This window comes from Hyperolius riggenbachi, chromosome 2 (assembly GCF_040937935.1).
Source record: "Hyperolius riggenbachi isolate aHypRig1 chromosome 2, aHypRig1.pri, whole genome shotgun sequence".
In the NCBI taxonomy this organism is placed as follows: Eukaryota; Metazoa; Chordata; class Amphibia; order Anura; family Hyperoliidae; genus Hyperolius; species Hyperolius riggenbachi.
In genome coordinates, this window is record NC_090647.1 from 121,005,196 (window position 1) to 121,032,101 (window position 26,906).

The 26,906-nt window shown below is 43.7% G+C and overlaps 2 protein-coding genes across 5 annotated transcripts in view; one reads left to right on the forward strand and one right to left on the reverse strand.

Moving 5' to 3' along the window:
• Nucleotides 1-5,963: 5,963 nt before the first annotated feature.
• LOC137544049 (protein FAM171B-like) lies at nucleotides 5,964-20,379 on the forward strand. Of its 2 annotated transcripts, XM_068265118.1 has the most exons (4): nucleotides 5,964-6,071; nucleotides 7,955-8,046; nucleotides 12,978-13,126; nucleotides 19,159-20,379. In XM_068265118.1, exons 3-4 carry the CDS (start codon nucleotides 13,029-13,031, stop codon nucleotides 20,285-20,287), a joined length of 1,227 nt encoding a protein of 408 aa, XP_068121219.1. In that variant the 5' UTR covers nucleotides 5,964-6,071; nucleotides 7,955-8,046; nucleotides 12,978-13,028; the 3' UTR covers nucleotides 20,288-20,379. The 2 variants fall into 2 exon arrangements, with proteins under 2 accessions (XP_068121219.1, XP_068121222.1); XM_068265121.1 differs by lacking the exon at nucleotides 5,964-6,071 and having other exon boundaries at nucleotides 8,027-8,046; nucleotides 13,018-13,126.
• A 4,529-nt stretch (nucleotides 20,380-24,908) lies between these two features.
• The window catches only part of RAPGEF3 (Rap guanine nucleotide exchange factor 3), a 182,557-nt gene continuing 180,559 nt past the window's right edge, over nucleotides 24,909-26,906 (reverse strand). For all 3 annotated transcript variants that reach the window (XM_068267305.1, XM_068267307.1, XM_068267308.1), the window contains exon 27: nucleotides 24,909-25,159. In XM_068267305.1, coding sequence (XP_068123406.1) covers nucleotides 25,038-25,159 — 122 coding nt within the window. In that variant the 3' untranslated portion in view covers nucleotides 24,909-25,037. The remainder of the gene's footprint in view (nucleotides 25,160-26,906) is intronic.

Below are 26,906 nucleotides of genomic sequence, written 5' to 3' on the forward strand. Positions count from 1 at the left end.
AACGCAATGTGGGCAACATTTCACCAGAAAATAAAACGCAATGTGGGCAACATGTCAGCAGGAAATAAACGCAATGTGGGCAACATTTCACCAGAAAATAAACGCAATGTGGGCAACATTTCAGCAGTAAATAAATGCAATGTGGGCAACATTTCACCAGAAAATAAACGCAATGGGTATCATTCATAAAGCATTTCCGCATGCGGAAATGCTAAAAACAGCTGACTTTACCGACCACTCGGCAAAGTCAGCATTCATAAAGGCTCTTTCCGCATGAAAAAAAGACATACCGAGCAGAGTGATAAATCACCGCCTTGTGCGGTGATTAACGGAACAAATGTAGCAAAATGTTAATTCATAAAGAATACCGCCAGCGGTGTCAGGTCGGAAAGTCCCGCTCCCTCTGATGTGGCGATACCAATGCAAGTGAATGGAGACACACAGACCTCCCAGACAGCTGCAGCAGAGCGGAACACGGAGAAATGTATCAACTCGGCAGCTTCCCTGTCTCCGCCTGCCTAACGCCTGCCTACCGCCAGCCTAGTTCGGGGAATCTCCGCACTGCCACCGCACCTACACACTTCTTTATGAATGCCCACCCAGAAGTCTAAAGTACCGGTTGCGGAGAAGAACGGTGTTTTCCCGCACTACCGACAGCCTCTTTATGAATGATACATAATGTGGGCAACATTTATTTAGCCATTTATTTAGGAAAGGGTTCTTTACAGTAAGAGTGATTAAGATGTGGAATGCATTGCCACAGGAAGTCGTTATGGCAAACTCTATACCTGCATTTAAAGGGGGCTTAGATGCTTTCCTTGCGTTGAAAGACATCCATGGCTACAATTACTAGGTAATGCCTAATGATGTTGGTCCAGGGATTTTATCTGATTGCCATCTGGAGTCGGGAAGGAATTTTACCCTTTAGGGGCTAATTGGACCATGCCTTGTAAGGGTTTTTCGCCTTCCTCTGGATCAACAGGGATATGTGAGGGAGCAGGCTGGTGTTGTACTTTATACTGGTTGAACTCGATGGACGTATGTCTTTTTTCAACCAAAATAACTATGTAAAATGTCAGCAGGAAATAACGCTATGAACTGGTGCGGCGTCTAATAGACGCCGCTGCCAGCTGCAATTAGGGTGGCCAGAGTCCCGAAGCCGGGACGTCCCGCTGCTTAAAGTAAGGCAAGGCATCCGGGGACAGCGGACCACGAAGGCGGGACGCGTCCCGGGTAAAGCGGGACGTCTGGTCACCGTAGCTGCAGTAGTGTTTGAATAACACCAGAAATGAGCATGTGGGTAATGTTGTCAGATCTGACAATAATGTCAGAAACAGCTGATCAGCATATGCTTGTTCGGGTTCTATAGATAAAAGCATAAGAGGCAGGGGATCAGCAGGATAGCTAGGCAACTGGTATTGCTTGCTTAAAAGGAAATAAATATGGCAGCCTCCATATCACTCTCGTAACAGTTGTCCTTTAAATGTACCCACACAGCTAGTATTGCTGTTCCCACTAATGTGATGGAATTTTTGACAAAAGCAACCTTATTACTGTATTTTTGGTGCAATTGCACTTCTTCCTTATTGGGCGCCTTTAAATGGGCCTTTTACAAGAGCACCAAAATTCAGGGCCAGTGCACACCATAAAGCGCTAGCGTAAAAGCAAACGCCTTTTGAAGTGATTTTTTAAGACCATTCTAGGCATGTGCCAAGCAATTTTCAAAGCATGCCTAGCGATTTTCGGAGCATTTTGGTGTAGCGTTCTTTATATTTTGTTACAGTAGAGCTGAAACTGTGTTCAGCTTCTGTAACAAAAACGCTTGGAAAATCGCTCTGATCTAGTGCTTTTCAGAGCGATTTTACCCTTTCCTATACTTCACATTGAGGCTGAATCGCCTCAGAAATCATCAAAAAGGACCCGGGTTTGCGTCCGGGAAAAAAGCACATCGCTCTGGTGTGCTCCATCCCATTCAAATACATTAGCCAAGCGCTTTTTGAAGTGCAAGCATTTTAACAAGTGCTCAGAAGCGCTCTTGGTGTGCACCAGCCCTCAAGTGGACACAGGAAAAAGGTTTGTAGTTCTCCAGTGCACTTTGTGATAGGCAATGGGGGCAAGGTCAAAACAGGAAGCAGCAGTGTAAACAGTAAATTCCCTTCATAGTAAAAGGGATGTGGTCTAGTAGTTTTCTATATCAGGATTGGGCAGACATTGTATATTCATACAGGCACATGTCCGGGACGTAGGGCCTGAGATACTATAGCGCAGGGGTCAGGAACCTTTTTGTCTGAGAGAGCCATAAAAGCCACATATTTTAAAATCAAATTCCGTGAGAGCCATACATTATGTTTCAAACTGAGACAGTGCGCATGTGCAGCAGAGGGTTCACATCCTCGCTCATTTCCTCACAGTCCCACAACCCAAAACAATTGTTCAACACCTTTAACTCCCTACTTCGTCCCCCACCTCCTCCCCCTACCACAGCTCTGTCAGCTGACGACTTTGCATCGTAGTTTACAAGCAAGATTAATGCAATACGTAATAGCTTCAAAACGCAACCACTTTTACCAGCTTAACCATCACCTGTAGATTCCTTCTGTCCGCCTGCATCCTCGCCCACTACTAACTGCCTTCCCCCGATACACAAGACGACTCTCCCACTCTAATATCTTTTACCACACTCACTGAACAGTGTCTTTCCTCACTAATCTCAAAAGCTCATCTCACTACCTGTGCCCTGGACCCCATTCCCTCTCATCTAATCCCCCAGCTTTCCTCCTCCCTTAATCCCGCTCTAACAACTCTATTCAATCTTTCTATCTCCACTGGCACTTTTCCTTCCTTATTCAAACAAGCTATTATTATCACACCACTTATCAAAAAACCCTCTCTTGATCCAGCTTCTCTATCCAATTACCGACCTGTCTCGCTCCTCCCCTTTGCTTCTAAACTGCTGGAACGTCACCTCCACTCCGAATTGTCTGCCTTTTCTCTACCAACTCCTTACTTGACCCCTTTCAATCTGGATTCCGCACACACCATTCCACCGAAACTGTCCTCACGAAAGTTGCTAATGACCTACTGGTAGCTAAATCCAAAGGCAAGTTCTCCATTCTAATACTCCTTGACCTTTCCTCTGCCTTTGACACGGTTGATCATGCTCTGCTTCTGCAGACACTGTCATCTTTAAGAATCAAGGGACAAGCACATTCCTGGATCTCCTCTTATCTCTCTGGTCGCTCTTACACTGTGTCCTTCTCTAACACCAATTCCTCCCCACGCCCACTGTCTGTTGGTGTTCCTCAAGGCTCTGTTCTTGGGCCACTTCTTTTCTCAGTCTACACTCATGGCCTGGGACAACTAATTAACTCTTTTGGCTTCCAGTATCACCTCTATGCGGATGGCACCCAAATCTATCTCTCAGCTCCTGATCTGTCATCACTACTATCTAGAGTCCCCGACTGTCTACGTGCCGTTTCTGCATTTATGTCCTCCCGCTTCCTCAAACTCAACATGAGTAAAACTGAAATAGTGATTTTTCCACCATCACTGTCTACACCCCCACCAATTGCAACCATAACGGTAGACAACACCCCAATAACCTCAACCACTAAGGCCCGCTGCTTGGGGGTTATACTCGACTCAGAGCTCTCCTTTAAACCTCACATTGCCTCATTAACCACCACCTGCTATTTCCAGCTCAAAAACATATTCCGTATCCATCCCTTCCTCACACAAGAGGCCACCAAGATGCTTGTACATGCCTTAATCATCTCCCGCCTAGACTTGCTCTGTGGGCTACCACAAAGGCTAGCACCTCCAATCCCTTCTAAATTCAGCGGCCCGCCTCATTCACCTCTCCACACGCTCTTCTGATGCAGCCCCACTGTGCCGTTCTCTCCACTGGTTACCTATTACCCAGAGGATCCAGTTCAAACTCCTGACTCTAACATACAAAGCCCTCCATGAGTTGTGCCCTCTATACATCTCATCACTAATCTCAAGATATTGTCCCTACCGCAACCTCCGCTCCTCCCAAGAAATTCTCCTGGCCTCTAAGCTGATCACCTCCTCTCATGCTCGCATCCAAGACTTTACACGAGCATCATCTCTTATCTGGAACTCTCTTCCACAGCCTGTACGTCATGCTCCAAACCTGGACATCTTCAAACGCACTCTACAAACACACCTTTTCAGACAAGCCTATAACATTCTATAGCCCTTATTTACTTATTTGACACAATGTAATCAGAGGCAAAGGGTCACTGCCTCATCCATCCTCCACCCCCTTACTTAATGTGTCCCCCACTACCCACTAGATTGTAAGCTCGCAAGGGCATGGTCCTCCTCCTAATGTTTACTGTTTTTGTCACAATATTTGTGCTGCTTGGAACTCTGTTTTACAATTTGTTAGTATATCTATGTTCCCCTTGTCGTCTTATTGTGCTTTGTAAAGCGCTGCGGAATATGTTGGCGCTATATAAATAAAAAATAATAATAATAATAATAATCACTGTTGCCATGGTGATGTTGTGTACACAGTTGATCCTCCGGGCAGCGGAAGTGTCAGACACGTCTTCAGCTTCTCTTGGGTTTCAGCAACATCAGCAATTTCCCTGAAAGCAAGACAGGAGAAATACTGACTAACAGCTTGTACAATTAGCTAGCTGACTTGGGGGTTGATTCACTTTGTAGGACGAGATCCAAGCACTTTGGCCCAATAGGCTGCCTATCAAGTGACAGGCAGCCTGTTGGGCCAATCAAAGTGCGGGGATCTCGTCCTACAAAGTTACTGGACCTGACAGGGTCCAGGGTGGGACGATTGGAGCAGCTGTTTTGGGGGGAGCGCAAGTAAGTTAGTAGTGCATACTACAGCAGTAACGTGCCTACTTTGAGAATGTTACTTGCGCCGCCACACTAAGCTGTGCTGCTTGAGCAGTGTAGCTTAGTGAATCAACTCTTAGGCCTTGTTCACATTGCGTTCCGATTGCGTTAGCGTTGGGCGTTTTTTGATGCAATTTTTTTCCTTAGATTCCCAGTGATTATTGTGCGTTGGGTGTTTTTGGTAAGCGTTTTGTAATCACTTTTTTGGGCGTTTTGCGAATTTCTGTGTCCTATGCCATATTTTTAAAGGGAAAAGGACCTAATAATCCCAGAAAACACTTTACATTTAAATTGACAGGGAAAAAAAAACCCCACCAAATCGCTGCCAAATGCGCTTTTTCTAGCGCTTTTCCTATACCTCCCATTATCGCAAAATCGCCCCGAAAATGGTCCATGCAGCGCTTTTCAGATCGGAACGCCCCAATCTGAACTAGCGCATAGGAAAGCATGGTGTAAGTGCTTTCAGGGCGATTTTGAAAAATCACCATCGCTTAAAAAAATGAAAAAGCGCCTCTAGTGTGCACGACCCCTTACTAATTTGTATGTGAGCCAGAGGCAGCCATCAAAAGAGCCACATCTGGCTCCCGAGCAATAGTGTCCCTACCCCTGCTATAGTAAGTAGTTCACTATATCAGAGTTCACTATGACGAGATTCTGCTGTATCTACAAAGTGACTGCTGGATGTCATTCTCCTCTCTCTTACATTCAGTCCAGGACTAATATCCTGCAATAGGCAAAACACAGTGCCTCACTGCTGGACGTTATGGACCACAGAAAATCTATGACAGAAGGGGCATTACTAGAAACATGATATGTGTCTGAGAGGTGCCTGGCCCTAAAAGGGACCATCTGGAGCTTTCAGAAGCCCCCAGGCCTAATGACACTGATTTCCGCTGAAGTTAATTCTATATGACCAGACATAACCCTGAAGTAACTAGTACTGTACCCTGCAGCCCTGTGGTGATATACATCAGAAACAGCCCTGTGGTGATATACATCAGAAAGCTCAGTCACTTCCTTTCCTGCCCATCCAAGAGCATTCACCATATGGAATATGTTGTTCTTCTTATAGGGAATGCCGCACACAAGATGTATGCAGGGACGGAAAATATAATATGAGGTCAGAAGAAAGGTGGTACAGAAGAAACAGTCTCTGATAGCAGGAGAAACACACCCATCAGTGAATGGTATGTACTGCTTGTTGAGCATTATCAGGGGAAAAGCAGCAACCACTACTTTTACTATGCTTAGATAAGGAGGATGCACAAAAGCTTTGTTCACATCTAAAATCAAAAATGCAGACAGCCGCGTTTTGCGATTTTGTGAGTGATTTCCCCACGGGGCTTACCTTTGCGCTACAATTTTTTTGTAAAGCGCTTTTCAGAGCAATTTGTTTTTTTACTTCCTGAGGGCTCTTTCACACTACAGCCCTTTTTCAGAGATTCAATGCTAAGTCGAAACTTTGCGTTGACTAAGGTAAAATGAAAGTCCATAGACTTTCATTTTACCTTTCACACCCAACGCTGCGTTTCGATGCATTGCGGTACGACGCACCTGGGAGCATTTTATCATCGGGAACGGCTCCTGCAAGCGTTGTTTTTTCTGCATTGATGCAAATTTATCTAAATTTCGATGCAAATATATGCAGCTCGAAAATGGACCAATCGATTTAGGCCTCTTTTCCACGAACTGTTGACAGGCAGTGAAATGCCTCTCAAACTCTCACAACTGCTGACTGCTGCTTGGTAACTGCTTGTTGCTACCTGGTAACTGCTGACTGCTGCCTGGTAACTGCTTGCTGAGCACACAGTTCAACAGTTCGTGGAAAAGAGGCCTTAAACCTGGGTTTAAATTGATTGGTCCATTTTCAAACTGGACATATTTGCATAGAAATTTGAATACGTTTTGAAGTATTTCAATATCATTGATCATCCCTACAAGCAAGTAGGGATGGTCAATGAGTAGAGATGGCCCAGCCTTGGAGAACTCATGGAGAAGCACATGATCAGTTTGATCAGCTGATAGATTTGTAAGCTTCTGATTTGCTGAAATGACTTCCTGGTTTAACACATGATCATGACCAGCAAATCAGAGGTTCACAAATCTATCAGCTGATCAAACTGATCATGTGCTTCTCCATGAGTTCTCCAAGGCTGGGCCTTCTCTAATTGTCAATGAGATAAAAATAATTTTGAGTCATTGCAGGATTATGCAAATTTTGTATGCAAATGTATGCAGCTTGAAAATGGATCAATCGAATTTAACCTCAGCAGGCTTTTTCAAACTTCATAAGGCCCCTTTTCCACAGACAGTTGATAGGCAGTGAAATGCCTCTCAGGACCCGTTTCCACTATCGCGAATTCGCATAGCCAATACAAGTGGATGGGACTGTTTCCACTTGTCAGGATTTCTGAGCGTTTTCATCCGCATGAAAAATCCGCATGGCAGAGCCATCAGAATTCACATACCGCATACCGCTATGAGGGTGTAGGCGAATTTTCATTGGAATTTGCATGGAATCAATGGAAAAGCACACAGGCACTGCCATGGTTAAATTCGCATATAGCGTCATTCATGCAAATTCGCATGAAACTTCGCATACACCCGCATGTGAAATTCGCATCCGCATGTGAATTTTTACCGTTGCGATTTGCACCGCACAAGTGGAAACGGGCCCTCAAACTCGCACAACTTCTTGCTGCTGCCTGGCAACTGCTTGCTGAGCACACAGTTCAACTGTCTGTGGAAAAGAGGCCTTAATTTGCTTACAAAGTTTGCATAATGCTGCATCAATTCAAAATTATTTGCATGTCATTGACCATCCCTAATTCCCTACACACAAGCCTGCATGTGAGCAGCTCTAGAGATCTGGGCAGCCTAAAGCAGCTTGTGTTATTCTGTGTGAATTGTGTCACACTGGTTTCTTCAAAATACAAAGAAGTATTGTTGATTAATAACAGTAACCTACATACATTTAAATGGTTGCTGCCTATAAAAAAAAAAAAAAAAAACCTGCCAAAAATAAAATAAGAATAATTTAACCCCATCTAGAGCTACTTTCCTATTCCAGGCTCTTGTGGGATCTGGAGTCATTCATTTGAGACTTGTAAGCAGCTGAAAGCAGATCATTTGCCTGCGACATAACAGAATCATCTGGCTTTTGTAAGTAAGAAAACATACATATCCAGTTGTGGCTGACTTTACACTGTGTTGTATATGAGCTAGTGCACTTGATTTATTTAGAATAGATTACAATGGGATCTATTCACAATCATCTTCTGCATGCGGAAATGCACTTGCGGTAAATTCCCAACTGAAAAAAAGACCATCTTGACATTCACAAGTTTTTACGCATGATTTGACACGTGTAAAATTGTACACATTGTTTAAAAAATGCGGCTAAAGTCGGTAATTCCCGCAAGAAAAATGAAAATTCACAAGAAAAAAAAGGGGGGCGCCTTATTTCTGAATTAACTACCGAATTTTTTTTTTTTTTTTATCACCTACTAGTACTTGGTGATATATTTAGCTTCCCATTGACTTAAATGGAGTCTGGAGCTTTGAGTGCTGTGTTTGCTGGACTTTAATTTTTTTTTCTTTTTTTTTTTTTTTGGACAAGTTTTTTTTATGCCACTTTTTTTTACGCATGGTTTCCGCATGTTTACTATGTAATTACACGTTTCCCAAATTTTTTTACGCATTGTTCCCGCATGCTGGAAACATGCGGAACATTTTTAGTGAATGTGGAAGAAATGCGGAAATTATCACTGGCGATAATATAGTAAAAAATCTCTTACCGCATGTGTGATTGTGAATAGAGCCCCTTTGGCCTCAATTCACAAGGAAAATGACAGACTGTAGTATGAACAGGTTCCCGTTCACAATGACTTCTACCTGACAATTGCCACTTGTGGAAAAAGTGCAGTGATAAAAGTTTAGTAACATGGTAAAAAAAATCAATATTTATGACTTAAATTCCACAAAAAATTGAAATTAATAATGAAAAAATAGCGCATTGTTTTGTTAATTACCAATTTAAAAAAAAAAATAGTTTTTTCACCTGTGAGTACCTGGCACTATTTTTCACTTCACATCTAATTACATGTAGTCTAGAGCCCTTTCAGATGTATTTGCTGGACTTTTTCCACAGAAAACTATATTTTACACATTTTATTCCCATTTTTAATAAACGTTTTACAACTTTTTTCCACTATTACTGCCATGTTACTGCACTATTTATCTGACCTTTAGGCCTCTTTTCAACGGACTGTTGAAATGTGTGCTCAGCAGTTATCAGGCAGCAGCGAGCAGTTGTGAGAGTTTGAGAGGCATTTCACTGCCTATCAACAGTCCGTAGAAAAGAGGTCTACTCGCTCTCTGAAAAAATGTTTGTGAATGTGGGTAAAAAGGGTAATTACTGCTGTTGGTAATTTATTGTTACAAATCTCTTTACAGGACATGATATTGTGGATAGAGGCCATCGGGCTCTATTCTCAATCAGGCATGTGGTAAAGGATTTTTTTACCGCTAAATTACCGCCAGCAGTAATCTCCGCATTTTTTCCACATTCACTAAAAGTTTTCGCATGTTTTCCACATGCGGGTATTTTGCGGAAAAAAAGTGCGGTAACAGGTGTAAACTGGCATTAAACTTGCGATAAACATGCAGAAAAAAAGTAGCATTAAAAAGTGGGTACTTTTCCATTAGCCGGGCGCATCCACTAGGTGGCGATAAAACTCCACCAGAATTACATCTTTCACTACTATCCACGGCGGCCTGGAGGGGGAATAGTAATTAACGCCACCTAGTGGATGCGCCCGGCTAACGGAAAAGTACCAAAAATTGTCCCCCCAAAAAAGTCCTGCAAACACAGCACTTAAAGAGAAATTCCAACCAAGAATTTAACTTTATCCCAATCAGTAGCTGATACCCCCTTTTAATGTAATGTAAATCGGGGAGACTAAAGATTTTACAATGAGCAAACAGCCCATTGTGTTAGAAATCATACTGTTACTGTATGTTGTACTGACTGCCGTACATGAAGCGATTTCTGCATGGTATTCTATAACGCAATAGTGTTATGTTGGTCATACACCATACAATATCTCTATTGTCTATCTTTTGAATGTTATCAATTTTCTAGTTGATTGTATTGTTTAAAAAAATTAAGGTACTAGTCTGCTTGGGAGGACTCAGTGGGGTACCACTAGTTAGCATAAGGCAAAGTTTCCACTCAGGGCCGGTTCTCTCATGAAGCAAGGTGAAACATTTGCATCAGGCGCAGAGATTACAGGGGTGGCATGTTTGTACGGTGTTTACAATAACAGAATACAGTCAGAGTAGAAGGAGAAGCAAGAGGAGAGCAGGGGGAAGAGGTCATCAGACTTGCTGGCTGTGAGTCTCTGACAAACAAACAACTTGCCCTCAGCCACTCCATTCCTCCTCAGGCAGGACAGCAGTGTCACCTCCTCCCTTCTGCTGTGCAAGTCAAATGAAACACTGCTGCTCTCTGGCCTCCTCCCTCCTCACTCATTGGGCTCTATTCACAAAACCATGTGCGGTAATGCTTTTTTGGTTGTAAACTTACCGCCTGCGGAAAACACCGAAAAATTTCCACATTCACTAAAAATGTTCCGCATGTTTCCCGCATGCGGGAACAATGCGTAAAAATTTTTGGGAAACATGCGTAATTACATGCGGAAAAAAAAGTTGCATAAAAAAACTTGTCCCCCCCAAAAAAAAATTGAAGTCCACCAAACACAGCACTCAAGGCTCCAGACTCCATTTAAGTCAATGGAAAGCGAAATATATCACCAAGTACTAGTAGGTGATAAAAATTCGGTAGTTAAGTCAGAAATAAGGCGCCTCTTTTTTTTGTGAATTTGGATTTTTTTGCAGAAACTACCGACTTTTGCGGACTCTTACCGCATATTTTTTTACGCATGCGGGTAATTAATGCGTAAAATTTTACGCATGCGGTAAATTTCATGCGTAAACATTTGTGAATGTCAAGATGTTTTTTTTTTCAGTCGGGAATTTACCGCAAGTGCATTTCCGCATGCGGAAAATCATTGACAATAGAGCCCATTGTCAGACTCCTCACATTGCACAACAAGCTGCTTTTCCCCAATGATATCTTCACATTGCTCTCCTCTCACTTCTCCTCCTACTCTGACTGTATGCTGTTAGTGTAAACACACAGTACAAACCTGCTGCCCCTGTAATCTCTGCGCCTGATACAAAAGTTTTTCACCTTGCTTCATGAGAGAACTGGCCCCGGGGCAGCGTCTTCCTAATGTGGAATGAAAAATGCTACTAAAGGGCATGATTCAGGGCGTGTCTTCTGCCCTTTTTTCAAGCGCAGACAATTTTCCAAAATTGCCCTAAAACCGCTTGTGCAATGATTCCCTATGAAAGAGTTCACATCTGAGCAGGTAGTTTCTGATCCGCTCAGTGCCTGTACCATTTTTGAGGCGATGTTGCCTCAATGGCAGGTATAGGAAAATGCAAATGCTCTCAAAATTCCTTGTGCATGGATTGCGTTCGCATTTTTAAAAATAAATACATTATTGTATTTTATTATTTTCTGGGTCAAAGAGTCCACTTCCTGACTTGCATCAGGGAGTGAATTAAAACAAAGCTCTGGAAAAGCGCTTAGAAAAGTGCTTTTCACAAAAAATGCACCACCCACCCAAGGGCGGGGAATCGCAAAAAAAATTGTCAAACGCCCAATGCGATCGGAACGCAATGTAAACAAGGCCTCACAAAGCTTTGTCACCTGTTTTCACCTTATCTATGTTACATTTTTAAGCTTTCAAAAAGCAGAGTGATTATTTTGCCTGTAAATGTACTGAAAGGTTATTTTTATCAATTAGGTGATGAGTCACATATGAGACGTTTTGTGAATAGAGAACTTATGTCTGAATTTTCAACCTCCATCTCTCATCTTCCCCACGCTAACCTTCCACCTCTACAATGCCTAGCCCATTGTGGTGGGAAAAGACTGGTACCAAAGCGACCTCAAGCATACTAGTTTAAACAATCCACCATACACTATTCAAGTTTGGTGCTAGTCTAGTTTAGGGGACCCAGCAGGAAACCCCATAGGGAAATTCCTCTAATGTGATTGGTTGGACAGCACCCTCTCCAATCTCTAGGTTTTAGATGGGTTGTAATAAATTACACTCACACTTTTCAGCCAATCACAGTGCTTCGTACTGTAGAGCACTGTGATTGGAGAACTGTTTCCTATGAGATTCCTGGGTCCCTTAAACTAGACTAGCCTCTCTAGTTTAAAAAAAAAAAAAAAGGCAGAATTTCCCACCATGGCCAAGTTATACCTCAGGTCTTGTTCACATTATAAATCGCCAGCGCTATCACAAGCGCTGAGCGATTTATTGGGCTTTTTTTCAAAGCGCTTTTCTCTGCGCTTTGAGCTTAGAAAAGAGCTTTTGTAAGCGCTTTTACTGTTTTACTGTGATATAGATTTTCAATCAGGAAGTGATCTATTTGACCCATAAAATAATAAATACAATGTATTTATTCTTAAAAGCGCTCGGGAAATCTCTATACAAAGCGCTTTTCCCCTATACCTTCCATTGAGCCAAAGCGCTCAGAAAATGGTACAGGCAGTGCTTTTGAAATCGGAAAGCAATCAAAACGCTTATATGTGAACACTCTTATAGGAAATCATTGCACAAGTGCTTTTAAGGGCGATTTGTAAAATCTCCAGCGCTTAAAAATAAATAAATCCACAAACGCTCATAGTGTGAACAAGCCCATACTCCCGCTTTAGATCTGAGCTATAGCGTGGTGGCAGCACCCACATTTTTGAACACTATGGGACTGGAAAATGTCCTAAACAGGTGTGTGGGTACCGCTTTATCCATTTATTGAAAGGAGGTGGCTCTTGTAGGTAGGTTGGTACACTTCCAGAGTATACAAACGTCTGTAAGGAATATGTATAGACTATATCATAGCAAAGTACCTTCAGACCATCACAGTCTGTGCTTTCAAAAATGGTCCAATGTGTCCACAAACAATAGCCTAAGATGTATTGTAATTAAATATGGAATTTTTTACCTTATTTGCAGTTTTCTCCAATCCTCAAAAAACTCTTTTGGATTTCCTTAGAGGCTGAAGCTATGGATCCGGGACACCACACTGCCTTCCTTCTGGCCATCCTCATCTGCATCCTTCTGCTTCTCCTTGTGGCGTCTGCTGTGCTTATGTGCTACTGGAAGTAATATTGACTAATTTATGTACACACAATTGTCAACTTTTTTTTTTTTTTTTTTTTTTTTTTTTTTCTTTGATTTATTTTCTTTAAAGATAACCCAAGGTAAGAGTGATATGGATGCTGCCATATTGGTTTCGTTTTCTAAACGATACTAGTCGCCAGGCAGCCCTGCTGATCTATTTGGCTGCAGTAGTGTCTGAGTCGCACCAGAGCAAGCAATCAGTTAATCTTGTCAGATCTAACAATAATGTCAAAAACATCTGATCTGCTGCATGCTTGTTCATGGTCTCTAGCTGAAAGTATTAGAGGCAGAGGATCAACAAAACAGCCAGGCAGCTGGTATTGTTTAAAAGGAAATGAATATGGCAGCCTCCATATAACTCATTTCAGGTTCACTTTAAGACAGGGGTCACACTTGCCAAAATTGCAGTCATTTTCCTACACCAGACAAATGCACATACTGCTTCCCAATCAGAATCGCAGTGCAGTAGGAGTAATGTCCGTTTTTCCGCTGCAGGAAATAAACACCGGCAGTGTTGCTTTTTTTTTCTCGCACAACGCATGCAAAGAGATGGCCTGAACTTCAAATTTTGGGTTCGCGAACAGCAAATGCAAATTTCCGCAAATGTTCGCGAATATGTGAACCGCCGTAGACTTCAATGGGCAGACGAATTTTATAACCTTCAGGGACTCTTTCTGGCTACAAAAGAGATGGAAAAGTTGTTTCAAGGGGTCTAACACCTGGACTGTGGCATGCCGGAGCTGAATGCATGCCAAAAGTCCCACCAAAATTAGTACGTAGTTTACGCAGAGTCGGGTTTTAATCCCTAAAGGGCAGAAATCACATGACATTCAAAACACAACTATGGGTGCACACAGCTGTGCACAGCTATGGGTGTCAGTGGGCTTTAGAGTGTCTCTGACAAAGTAAAAAAACAGGAGATTGATGTATTAGCCCTCAAAAGGGCTATTTTAGGTGCTTTCAGCAAGTAGTCAGGCCTAGCTAATGCAGTTCAACTGCTCCTGGAAAAGAGGCCACCAGAAAGCAAGAAAATACTGAAAATAATTTTCATAGTACTTTTCCACCAACTTTTTGGTACTTGTCAATTAAAAAGTACTAGAAAGCTATTTAAAATAGATGAAAAAGCATCTCCTAGGAGAAAACTTAGGAGAATAATGTAATTGCATATGGGCCCATATCTTTAATCCGTACACATACCTGCTTTTCCTCCACCCATGTTGCTACTGTAAGTTTTGCAAGTTGTGAAGTGTGTGCTTGTGCTGGGACCTACCCTTGCTGTAAGAGGCCCACAGAAGGGCTCTGAATTAGAATGTAAGGACCGCTATTGCAAAAATTGTAACATTTTAATGTATGTGCATTCCTCTGTATAAAATGTTGTTTTTCTCCAGATTAAAGTGCACTGTAAATTACTTTTTTTTCCCACATATGTGAAAAGTTTTGGACTAGTCCATCTCTTCATGGGGGATTATCAGGGTTTTCTTTACTTTTAAAAGCACTTAATGGCAGCATCTCAGTCCAACTGCCAAAATAGCCTGCAAGCAAGTAGGGAGGCCAGCATCCTTGTATAGATCCTCTCCATAGAGTGCTTCTGTAAAAAAAAATAAAGCAAATACTGACACCTTCACCCCCCTCCTCCCCCTTTCCATATGAGGAGTAGAGTTGGGCCGAACCTCCGATTTTAGGTTCGCGAACCGGGTTCGCGAACTTCCGTGGAAGGTTCGGTTCGCGTTAAAGTTCGCGAACCGCAATAGACTTCAATGGGGATGCGAGCTTTGAAAAAAAAATGTTATGCTGGCCACAAAAGTGATGGAAAAGATGTTTCAAGGGGTCTAACACCTGGAGGGGGGCATGGCGGAGTGGGATACACGCCAAAAGTCCCCGGGAAAAATCTGGATTTGACGCAAAGCAGCGTTTTAAGGGCAGAAATCATATTGAATGCTAAATGACAGGCCTAAAGTGCTTTAAAACATCTTGCATGTGTATACATCAATCAGGTAGTGTAATTAAGGTACTGCTTCACACTGACACACCAAACTGTTCACTGAACAGAACAGGTATGCAGTGGCGGGTTCACTGAACAGAACAGGTATGCAGTGGCGGGTTCACTGAACAGAACAGGTATGCAGTGGCGGGTTCACTGAACAGAACAGGTATGCAGTGGCGGGTTCACTGAACAGAACAGGTATGCAGTGGCGGGTTCACTGAACAGAACAGGTATGCAGTGGCGGGTTCACTGAACAGAACAGGTATGCAGTGGCGGGTTCACTGAACAGAACAGGTATGCAGTGGCGGGTTCACTGAACAGAACAGGTATGCAGTGGCGGGTTCACTGAACAGAACAGGTATGCAGTGGCGGGTTCACTGAACAGAACAGGTATGCAGTGGCGGGTTCACTGAACAGAACAGGTATGCAGTGGCGGGTTCACTGAACAGAACAGGTATGCAGTGGCGGGTTCACTGAACAGAACAGGTATGCAGTGGCGGGTTCACTGAACAGAACAGGTATGCAGTGGCGGGTTCACTGAACAGAACAGGTATGCAGTGGCGGGTTCACTGAACAGAACAGGTATGCAGTGGCGGGTTCACTGAACAGAACAGGTATGCAGTGGCGGGTTCACTGAACAGAACAGGTATGCAGTGGCGGGTTCACTGAACAGAACAGGTATGCAGTGGCGGGTTCACTGAACAGGTATGCAGTGGCGGGTTCACTGAACAGGTATGCAGTGGCGGGTTCACTGAACAGGTATGCAGTGGCGGGTTCACTGAACAGGTATGCAGTGGCGGGTTCACTGAACAGGTATGCAGTGGCGGGTTCACTGAACAGAACAGGTATGCAGTGGCGGGTTCACTGAACAGAACAGGTATGCAGTGGCGGGTTCACTGAACAGAACAGGTATGCAGTGGCGGGTTCACTGAACAGAACAGGTATGCAGTGGCGGGTTCACTGAACAGAACAGGTATGCAGTGGCGGGTTCACTGAACAGAACAGGTATGCAGTGGCGGGTTCACTGAACAGAACAGGTATGCAGTGGCGGGTTCACTGAACAGAACAGGTATGCAGTGGCGGGTTCACTGAACAGAACAGGTATGCAGTGGCGGGTTCACTGAACAGAACAGGTATGCAGTGGCGGGTTCACTGAACAGAACAGGTATGCAGTGGCGGGTTCACTGAACAGTACAGGTATGCAGTGGCGGGTTCACTGAACAGTACAGGTATGCAGTGGCGGGTTCACAGAACAGGTATGCAGCCAGGGACAAGCTAAGCCTAACTAATCTTTCCCTATGAGAGAGAGTGTGCAGCAGCTCTCCCTACTCTCACTAATGCAGGCACACGAGTGACCGTAATGGTCGCCGCTGCCTGCCTTTTAGTAGGGGGGAGAGGCTCCAGGGGCTAGTGTAGCCTAATTGGCTACACTGTGCCTTCTGACTGTGATGTAGAGGGTCAAAGTTGACCCTCCATGGTGCATTATGGGGCGAACCGAACTTCCGCAAAGGTTCGCCTGCGGGACGCGAACGCGAACCACGGAAGTTCAAATGGAACCGTTCGCAGGCGAACCGTTCGGCCCAACTCTAATGAGGAGATGGAACAGTCCAAAATCTGTCAGATTTTGACTGGCTACTGTAAGCAACATAGAAAAAGTAATTTATGGTGCATTTTACTCTGGGTGAAATGTAATTATAGGATTATCTGCAAATATGCTATGCTAAGCACTTCGTTGAATGGAAATGCACTGCAGCTTCTGCGTTCACCGGAGTACTTCTGTCACATCGCTGGCATCGTGTGTCATGTTCTGATAGCTGTAATACCCATTACGATGAGCTGTGGCAGAAAAAAGTAATGCGACTGGGGCTCCGCCTCCACATATAATTCTATGTGATTGATCAGTCTATACTTACCAGCCCCCCCGCCTCTCCTATTGTACATTCCGAGCCAAACGTGTGTGTGTTCTCTAAAACTCCTGCCAAAAACATTATTTTAGCTTTGAACAGAGTGGATAAGTTCTTGGAGGGTTATTACCAAATGATCCCTTCAATAGTGACATCAACCAGAACAAGCAAAAAATACTTTATTGTAGCACTGGAAACAAGTAGACTTGGATGTTGAACTCCAGTCTTGGAGGGCCATATCTGTGCCAGTGTTTAGGATAGACTGAGAAATAGAGAAATGCGTTCCACTTGATGAACCACATATTTCCTGATCCAGTCCCATCAATTAATTAATTTGAGCTGTGTGAAAAATGTGTGAGGCGAGGACCTCCACCCTTGAGGACTGGAGTTCAGCATCACTATTCTGTAAGGTTTCATGCAGGGTCCTTTACTTATTTTCACAGTGACACTACAGGCTTGCACTAGAGCATTTGTGTAAAGCTGGCCACTAATGGTCCAATTTCTAGCGAAAAATCGTTCGAGCGATCAGAAATTCTGATCGGATTGGTTGTAAATAATCTCCATTGGTGGACACAATCGATTATGAACGAGTGAAAAAAAATGTCGCCCGAATGAATTTTCGTCGAACGAAAATTTGGATTTTCTTGGTGATCGTGAAAGATAGGAAGCAAAGATTGGGCCCATTCCACGAGCAGTTGATGGGCAGTGAAAAGATTGTTGAAGTCTGACAACTGCTTGCTACCGCCTGGTAACTGCTCACTGAGGCCCGGTGCACACCAAAACCCGCTAGTAGATCCGCAAAATGCTAGCAGATTTTGAAACGCTTTTTCTTATTTTTCTGTAGCGTTTCAGCTAGCGTTTTGCGGTTTTGTGTAGCAGTTTTGGTGTAGTAGATTTCATATATTGTTACAGTAAAGCTGTTACTGAACAGCTTCTGTAACAAAACCGCCGGCAAAACCGCTCTGAACAGGCGTTTTTCAGAGCGGTTTGCGTTTTTCCTATACTTAACATTGAGGCAGAAACTCATCCGCAATCCAAAAAATGCCTCACTACGGGAGTATACGTTTCAGCAAAACGCCTCCCGCTCTGGTGTGAACCACCCCATTGAGATACATTGACCAAGCGGATCCGCGGCTGCAGAAACGCTGAAAAAGTCGCTCGGTGTGCACCAGCCCTGAGAGGGTTTTCTTCCACAGGAGGTTGAAATTCACAAAGGGCTCATTTCCATGGGCAGTTGAACTGTGTGCTCAGCAAGCTTGTACCAGGCAGCAGTGAGCAGTTGCTAGGCAGCAACAAGCAGTTGACAGAGGCTTTCCATTGCCTATCAACTGCTAGAGGAAAAGAGGCCTTAGTGAGCAGAATTCTCTACCATAGATATATATACACAGCAGTACCAACCTACCTAGCAATGCATGTCAACCCCGTAACCCCTCCCCCCCCCCCCCCCCCCCCTCTTCTGGTTTCCCTTACAGAAAGGCAAGCGTTTGAAATATTTGAAATAGAGGCACAAAGCAATAGAGCACTGGGTTCAAAGTTGAGCCTACAAAGAAGAATCCTAGAGCCTGATGGAGCACAAGACGTAATCGTCTGCAGTAGAGTCCCGGTTATCCAGAACTCAACCAACCAGCACAAATCGCCAGCAGCACTCAGTGGTGAAAGGCAACTTCTTAGGCGGGTTGTGGGATCTGCTGTGCCTGGCTGACTGGGTTCCATGCCTCCCCTAAGATTAATATTTCAATGACTGTATTTTAACATTTAATACAGAGTTTATGGTACATATGTGGAGTGGGGTATAGTAGTGTAATAACTAAGCTTATTTTTAACATTGAGTCTCCGCAACCAGAAAGCCCACTTACCTGTTGGTGCTGGATAACCGAGACTCTACGGTATTTCTAATAAGTTGTGTGACTGACTGCGGCTCCACATGTAGTTCAATAGTCTCTACCGTCTTTACCTTTTCAGCATATTGGCCAATTGCCATGTAACATAGCTTGGGATGAAAAAATGGATCTGTATGAAAGTTTACAATAACTGTGGCAGTGTGAGGTCTTAATGCATTCTTGACTTTGTTAGGTCATGGGTATGTAACACCATTAATGAATACACATTTACATTCATTTTATAGGAAGAATGGTTTCAAAACAAAAACTCAAACATCCTCCATGCGACTTAAGAGACTGGTGAGAAATCAAGCAACTTCCATGACGAGTTTTATTTGCAATTCTACTGACCTAAAGGGGAATCTTTATAATGATTCAAAAAATTCCCAGGCACTCTCACTGCCAATTGCTGGGGATGAAAACCACCAAAAAAGTAAATTCCTCAATTCCAACCTTTACTTGGACAGCCATATAGTGGCTATCAGTGATGATGAGGAGGAACCACAAACATCAGGGCTGGTTAATGGTTCCATACAAAACAAAGGTGAGGCCTCTGTGCGTCATTCAGCGCTACAGTGCATGTTGTCTTCAGGAGCGTCTTTCTTTGGCAGTATACTTGAAAAGAGTTTGATGTTCAGTGTTAAGTCCAAAAGACGTAGCTCCTCCCTAAAAAGTGGAGTAAATGCAGATATTTTAGCGGTTCCCTTGGAGTCTCCAGTACATGTTTCCTCTGTGAACACCGGTCACCTCCAATCTGCAAGTCTGCCAAGAAAATTCAGCCGTAGCAGTACTCTACTGTGTGAAAACTCCAGTGACCAGCAATTTACCTGGGACACTACTGGCCTCAGTGGCCTGTCCATACTTGGCAAACGCGTGGGGCAAAAAGATTCCTCTTCTCTACCTGGAACTTTAGAAAGGAAACCATTTATTTCTGAAGAAGAGTCTAATAAACAGAATGTTCAGCTCAGAAAACAGGACCTCTTAAGGCCGAAAGCTTGGTTTATATTCATAGGTAACAGGCCTTTTTCTGATGGAGCTCAGCTTGAAAGAGAGGAGCTAAACAATGTGACCAGTTTAGACTCTGGTGTGGATGTTGTAGAAGAACCAGTGAGAAATGGAGATAGTGACCTCAAAGTGATACAGAGGCCAACCTCCACTTATGAAACTCAAAGCCATATTCCAGACAGAAGAGCAAACACAACTTCACATGACTCTGATGGAGAGAAAGGGCTTCAGAAAATGGAGAGTGGGGAGCAAGAATGTAAAGAATTGCATATCTCTCATCAGGAAGCAGCTAGAATACTGAATCCTCGGCATTACAGTAGAAGCTTGTGGGAGAAAAGAGAAGAAAGGCCATTGATTGGAGCCAACTAGCGATATCGTGCTAGGTTTTGGCTTTTGATGTAAAACTGCTTTCAGTAGATCATTACTAAAGTTACGTTCTGCTTTGTGTTTGACTTGGTTGATTTCAGTGTTTAAACATTATACACAAGCTGAGTTGAATATACTTTGTTTAAATTATGACTTTTATCGCTCTTTTTATTTTAGGATAGGACTTTAACCAAAAGTCTTGTCATGACTGCTCTCTATCAAAGGAGTCCAAAAACTCTATATAATCCATAACCAATCCATTATAATTATGGTGATTTTATGCATTAATCTGTACCTGGAATTTGAGATATTAACATTTAAGCAGTTTTTTTTTCTTCGGATGTGAATGTGCTATACAAATACTTAGACTAGTAGGCTTTTGTTTGTCTGTTTTTGTCAAATTTTAAATAAAATTCTATCTCCTGAACGGTTTTATTTTATTTTTTGTGGACTTATGTTAAAAAGAAAATGCAGGATAAAATAAGCCAAAAGCCAAAATAAAATAAGAAAAAATGGGTGAAATGTACCAGATCTGGGTGGAGTTTAGACAAATGAAGAAATTCAGTGATTGTGTAATTGGTTCTCTCTCAGACAATGGGTCTATTTTTCAAAAGGTATCCAACATAGTTTGCTTGAGTTGAAAGGCCAGAGTTAGGCTACTTGTCCATTGACCCGTTGAGTTGGACAAACGCAATGTGATTATATTGTAATGATACCGTATACGTTCACGTTGGCTCATTAGCATTGCGGTGTGACGGAATCCATTGGAACACCACCGGGCATGCTGTGCAGTGCCAGACAACGTGTGCATCTATAGTTGCAGTGAAGCATACTCTTTATGTATGCTTTACCACATGCGTTGTATTGTACACATAACACACGATGCAACTTTTCCCCTCTGTTGCGATCCAGTTTTTACAGGATGTGCAGCGCAACACTCCAGTGTGAAACTGGCCTTAGTGTAAGACATTTTGCAAGTAAAGTGTAAGGGTCCTTTCACACAGTGCAAGCTGGTGAAGTTGCACTGCACATTAGGCATGTGATGTGACAATGAAAGGATGCTTCACTGCCACCGTTACCTGGTTAACACAAAGCAGGTTGTGTGTTTTTACTGCGTCGGAACCCACCACACTGCACTTGACGTGGAAGGGATAGCATTGCGTAGTGATGTAATATTGTACATTGCGAAACAACGCAATGGACTTGATGTGAAAGGCTTTCGCTTAGGACTAGCCCTGCTGTTTAGCTTCAAAACTTACTCCACTTTAACATTTAGAACTAAGGATTCGGACAACCCTGGCCTGGGACTGTGGAGGAGGGGGTGTTACTTTAATTTTATTAAAATTATATAGCATAAAATGTGTAAAAAAAAATAAATAAATAAAAAAAAAAAATATAAATAAAAAAAAATAAATAAACACTGGATGTCCTCACACTTCCTATTCTATGTGCTCTGAACAAAGTTAAGAGCACACAGGCAGTGTTGTTACAGGAATTATCATTGGCTTCTCGTTGAAGCCATGATCTTTCCCTTGGAGGCACTTTGTCTCAGGAAACCTGTGTTCCCATTCACCCACGCATTAAAATGCCTTGTTGCCATTGACCTCCTTGGCGGTAATCTCCCAAGCTAGGGTCGGGACGGAAAACCACAGCTAAGAGCGGTAATCCCGACCTCTGCTTGAGGTAGCAGCCGGGAGGTCTGTGCAGAGTATAGCACGCAGCGGGCGGTTTTACATACCTCCCGGGGGGATCCCGACGTCGGCCGACATTCTTTCTCTCCCGGGGCTCTGCTTCCTGCCGGTGAGATCACCGGCTGTCGTCATGTTGACAGCCAGCAATTTAACTTTAAAGTTGCAGCGCCACTTTTTTGTCTGAAGAAGAAGTGGCGGCTTTATCCCTTTCGAAATGCGTTACAATAAACAGATCTTTACATTACACGGCTTCCCTGTTTATTGTTTGCACAGACTTGCACCTCACCCCTGCCAACTCCATTATACACTACCAGCTAACAAGCGCCTGCAGAGTGCAGGTAACGCTTGTGCTGGAAGGTGGAAGACAGCTTGCACACCGATCCCTCTACAAAAGGGAATATACTCATACAATTGGCGCCCGCCATGGCCACTGAGCACCTGCATAGTGCAGAACGCTGGTGACTGCAAGGCGAGTGGTGCTGTCCGCAGCTGCGAGAGGAGAGGAACGAAGGAATCCCAGTTGCCAGGAGCTTGGTCCCTGGCACAAAGGGACAAAGCCTGCAAGCTGGTACACCCATATGGGCTAACCAGCACTACACTGAGGTGAGATCATTCTACGGGCGGCTGGCCACTTTTCAGAATTCACACACTGAGTGCGCTTTCTCCCACTTTGTCTCCATATATCCTAGCCGTCCTGCACGGAAATTGAGAGCTGCACCAACTATACACAGCACAACTCTGATCGCTCCTCCGGAAGTTCAATCTACTTTACTACAAACCCAGAGGATGGAGGCATAACTGCAGCGCTGGAGCCAGGGAGGTGAGTGATTGTGGAACTGCTGCATGACTTTTTTTTTTTTCCAGTTTTTAACCACTTCACAACTGAGGGGTTTTACCCCATGACCACCAGAGCAATTTTCACCTTTCAGCGCTCCTTCCATTCATTCGTCTATAACTTTATTATTACTTATCGCAATGAAATGAACTATATCTTGTTTTGTTTCGCCACCAATTAGGCTTTCTTTAGTTGGGACATTATGCCAAGAATTATTTTATTCTAAATGTGTTTTAATGGGAATATAGGAAAAAATTCATTATTTTTCAGTTTTCGGCCATTATAGTTTTTAAATAATGCATGCTACTGTAATTAAAACTCATGACACTTGCCCATTTGTCCCGGTTATAAAACAGTTTAAATTATGTCCCTATCACAATGTTTGGCGCCAATATTTTATTTGGAAATAAAGGGGCATTTTTTTCAGTTTTGCGTCCATCCCTAATTACAAGCCCATAGTTTATAAAGTAACAGTGTTATACCCTCTTGACATAAATATTTAAAAAGTTCAGTCCCTGAGGTAACTGTTTATGTATTTTTTTTTTTATTGTAATTTTTTTTTAATTACAAAAAGAAAAAAATTAGGGGAAAGTGGGAGGTAATGAGTTAAATTTTTGTGTAAAACGAATGTATTTGAATATGAAAAATGCTATAGGGTGTAGTTTTACTATTTGGCCACAAGATGGCCACAGTAATTTTTTGTTTATGCGACCTGCAAGTGTTGGAAGGACGCTTGCAGGAAGTGCTATGAGCCTGGGAAACTTTTTTTTTTTTTTCACAATGATCGCGCTGCTTCTCATAGAAGCAGCGGATCATTGCGGGGGCTTAGATCAACAAACGGGAACGTTTTTTCCCATTCATTGATCTCCAGGCAGGCAGTGGCGTGTGCGGGTAGTGGCGGGAGGTGCGGATATCTCCGTCCCTGGGGTTGAAAGGATGGAAAAAGGGATAGAGATATCCGCACCTATGGGGGTAAAGTGGTTAAGGTCTGAAAGGGTGCAAAAAAATTGCACCACTTTTAGACCCTAAAATCCAGAAAGAATCATAATGCCAAGGGGGTTAACAGGGTAACAAAGGACTTTTTAACGCAGCCCGTTGCCAATAAGTGGATAAAGCCTATGCCCAGTCTCCATTGCAGTTCATTCTCAGAACGTGTGCGTTATGCAGCCGACCACTCTGAATCCAGCCTAACACCTTTCTGATAATACTGGGAAAAACAGTCAGACAGAAGTTTATTTCAATTCTCTTTTATTGTATTATGAGCCACCAGCAGCACTGACAGCCCCAACCATTACTCAGGTTCATAGATCTCTCACAGTTAGCTTAGGAAAGATCAGTCACGATTGCAGTATTTTGTATGGTTTAGGAGGTCCTTTGGCACAGTAACAGCTAACAAAATAATTCTGTCAATATCTTATTTATTACAGATCCTACACAGTATTTTTACATGAGTGAGTTTTCCGCTATCTCACTTGATGTTCATCAGGGCTGGTTCTATCTACAATTGGACCCCAGGGCAAAAGTAACCTAGGTGGCCCCTCCTGACACTCAACCCCCACCCCCTAGTATAGTAGTCAGATGTGCCCATAACACCCTATCCCCCCCCCCCCCCCCCCCCAGTATTTTGGAAGCAGTAGTGATAGGTAAACACTACTCACCTTCTTAGAGTTCCAGGTGTCCCATCTGTCTTCTCTGTACTGTTGCTGCTCTGCACTTCCTGCTCCTCACAACAGGCATTAGAGCCCAAATGGAGAAGCAGGAAGTGCAGCAACACTAAAGAGAAGACAGATGGACCTGCAGCGCCTGGAACTCGGAGGTGGTGAGTGTTTGCCTCTAACCACTGCCTCTGTAATGCTGCGGAGGGGGAAGGGATTGAGGGAGTGGTGACAGACACTTGGGGGGGAGGGACCCTATGGAGGCTGGGGCAATTCTCCCCCTTTGCCCATATGGTAGCGCCGGCCCTGACACCACAGTTATATAAACATAAATTACAGCACCAGTAAGCTTACAACAGCTAACATTGAAATAATGTATGCAGAATAAGCCAAGGTGTAGATATTGCTCAATATACAAGTTCCAAGAATGGAGAGAGTCCAAATGTTGGACTGCCTATAGACCACCAATGGCCAGAGTCCCTGATACAGGGGTTTAATTGACATGACAATATATCGGAGGATGCCTGTATCCAGTTGTATATCTACAGGCTCAGCAAGATCGTTCCCGTATTTCAGGATGGTTGAAGGCTGCGGGACAATTCCATTAATCTCTTCTGATTGTCAATCGCCTTCATTTGTTGGATATGGGCCCATGCTGCTGCTGGACTTCTGAAGTTCACAGAATACTCTGAACCTGTGGAAGAATGAAACAAAACATTTATATACATTCTGAGCCTGTACTCCCCCCAACTGCTATGAAATGTGCAAAATAACTGTGGTTTATTTTATAAAGCAAAATCCTGAGTTGTGAGAAACCATAAATTGGAAATTATATCAAACTACAATTTAATTTGTAATTTGGACAGTGTTTATTTAGAAAAAAAGGGGGGGGGGGGGGTGATGGGTCATGTCCAGAAGTCAATGCAGCAGGATGTGTGGGAGCTGAGCTCTGGGGAGATGCACACTGCCACCGTGTTTTTCTTTAGACAACCGACTGGTTGATTATGATGGACAAAGAACAGCCGGGGAAATGAGCAGGCAGCCAGACCCCTCACCAAGCCCAATGCAGCTAGGAATGCTAGAAATCTTCCGGATGCAGTTGGCTATGCCGGGTGTCAGTGTCCAAAGCAAGATGGTGCCAGACCAAGACACACAGCATGTGGCAACACCCAGTGGGCTCTTTGTCTTGTATGTAAACATTTGGAAAGTAAGGGAATCAATAACTTGAGTACTGAAAGTGAAATGTTTAAAAAAAAAATGTTGACACTTGTTATCATGCCCAAGGATTCCTTACAGAAGAGGTACTGGCTCCAGCAAGGATTTGAACCCTGCTCTTTTATGTGAAAGGTGGAGTTAGGCAAGGTGCACAGTGGGAGCTGCATTGTGTTCCCTGTAAAAACAGGAACACAACAGAGGGGAAACCTAGTGTTGCGCTGTAGGCGAGCATTGCGTTGCATGCAGTAAAGCATGCAGTCGATGAAAAGTATGCTTCGCTGCCACTAACACACACACTAAGCATTATGTACTGCGTTGGGATACAGTCGTTCGTTGGATTGCATTATATCAGATACGCTCTGAACGTTGCATATTCTTACAATAGCAGTGTGATTTTGTGCGTTAAAGGGACTCCGAGCTCACCCAAAAAAAGAAAGTTGTACTCACCAGGTGCTTTCTCCAGCCCAGTGCTCCTCTCCTTCTCCCCGCTCCGGAATGGCTGACAGGCCGCAGCCCGGGCGACACTCGGCAGAGTGTCAGGCTGCTCCTTCCGCGATTGACGCGGCTGACATCACACGCCGGCCGCCTCGCGTCATCACGGCGGCCGGCGTGAAAGTACTGCGCATGCGCGATTAAAGCGCGCATGCGCAGTACTTTCACGCCGGCCGCCGTGATGACGCGAGGCGGCCGCCGTGTGACGTCATACGCGGAAGGAGCAGCCCGACACTCTGCCGAGTGTCGCCCGGGCTGCGGCCTGTCGGCCATTCCGGAGCGGGGAGAAGGAGAGGAGCCAGGACGCCGGCGTGGGACCTCCTGACCAGCACTGGGCTGGAGAAAGCCCCTGGTGAGTACAACTTTCTTTTTTTGGGTGAGCTCGGAGTCCCTTTAACATGCCTCTGTTACATCACACCTGACACAGGATTTGAGCTGGTCAACAGTTTGCTGCTGCTCTGTTGATTTTTTTTTTTTTTTTTTTTTTTTTTTGTTTTTTTTTTGCTTCACTGTGCAACAAATTGGTTGCAGGTCTGGATTTACAGATGGGCCAGTTTAGCACCCAGGACTCTGTAATGGAAACAATAAATTCGGGCGCCTGAGGCAAGTGGACAAAAAGGGCGCCGCCATTCACTCCCATAGTAAATATCGTTTAATGGGCGCCCAACAGGAAAAAAAAGGACGCCGGAGAAAAATAACGTTTTACAAGCGGCGCCCGGAGACTTTTACTGTTT

Bases quoted from the DNA above. Each gene is read 5' to 3' on its own strand.
- LOC137544049 (XM_068265118.1), top strand. From the start codon at position 13,029: ATGGATCCGGGACACCACACTGCCTTCCTTCTGGCCATCCTCATCTGC. The intron at 13,127-19,158 runs GTAATATTGACT...TTCATTTTATAG, and splicing joins GTGCTTATGTGCTACTGGAA to GAAGAATGGTTTCAAAACAA.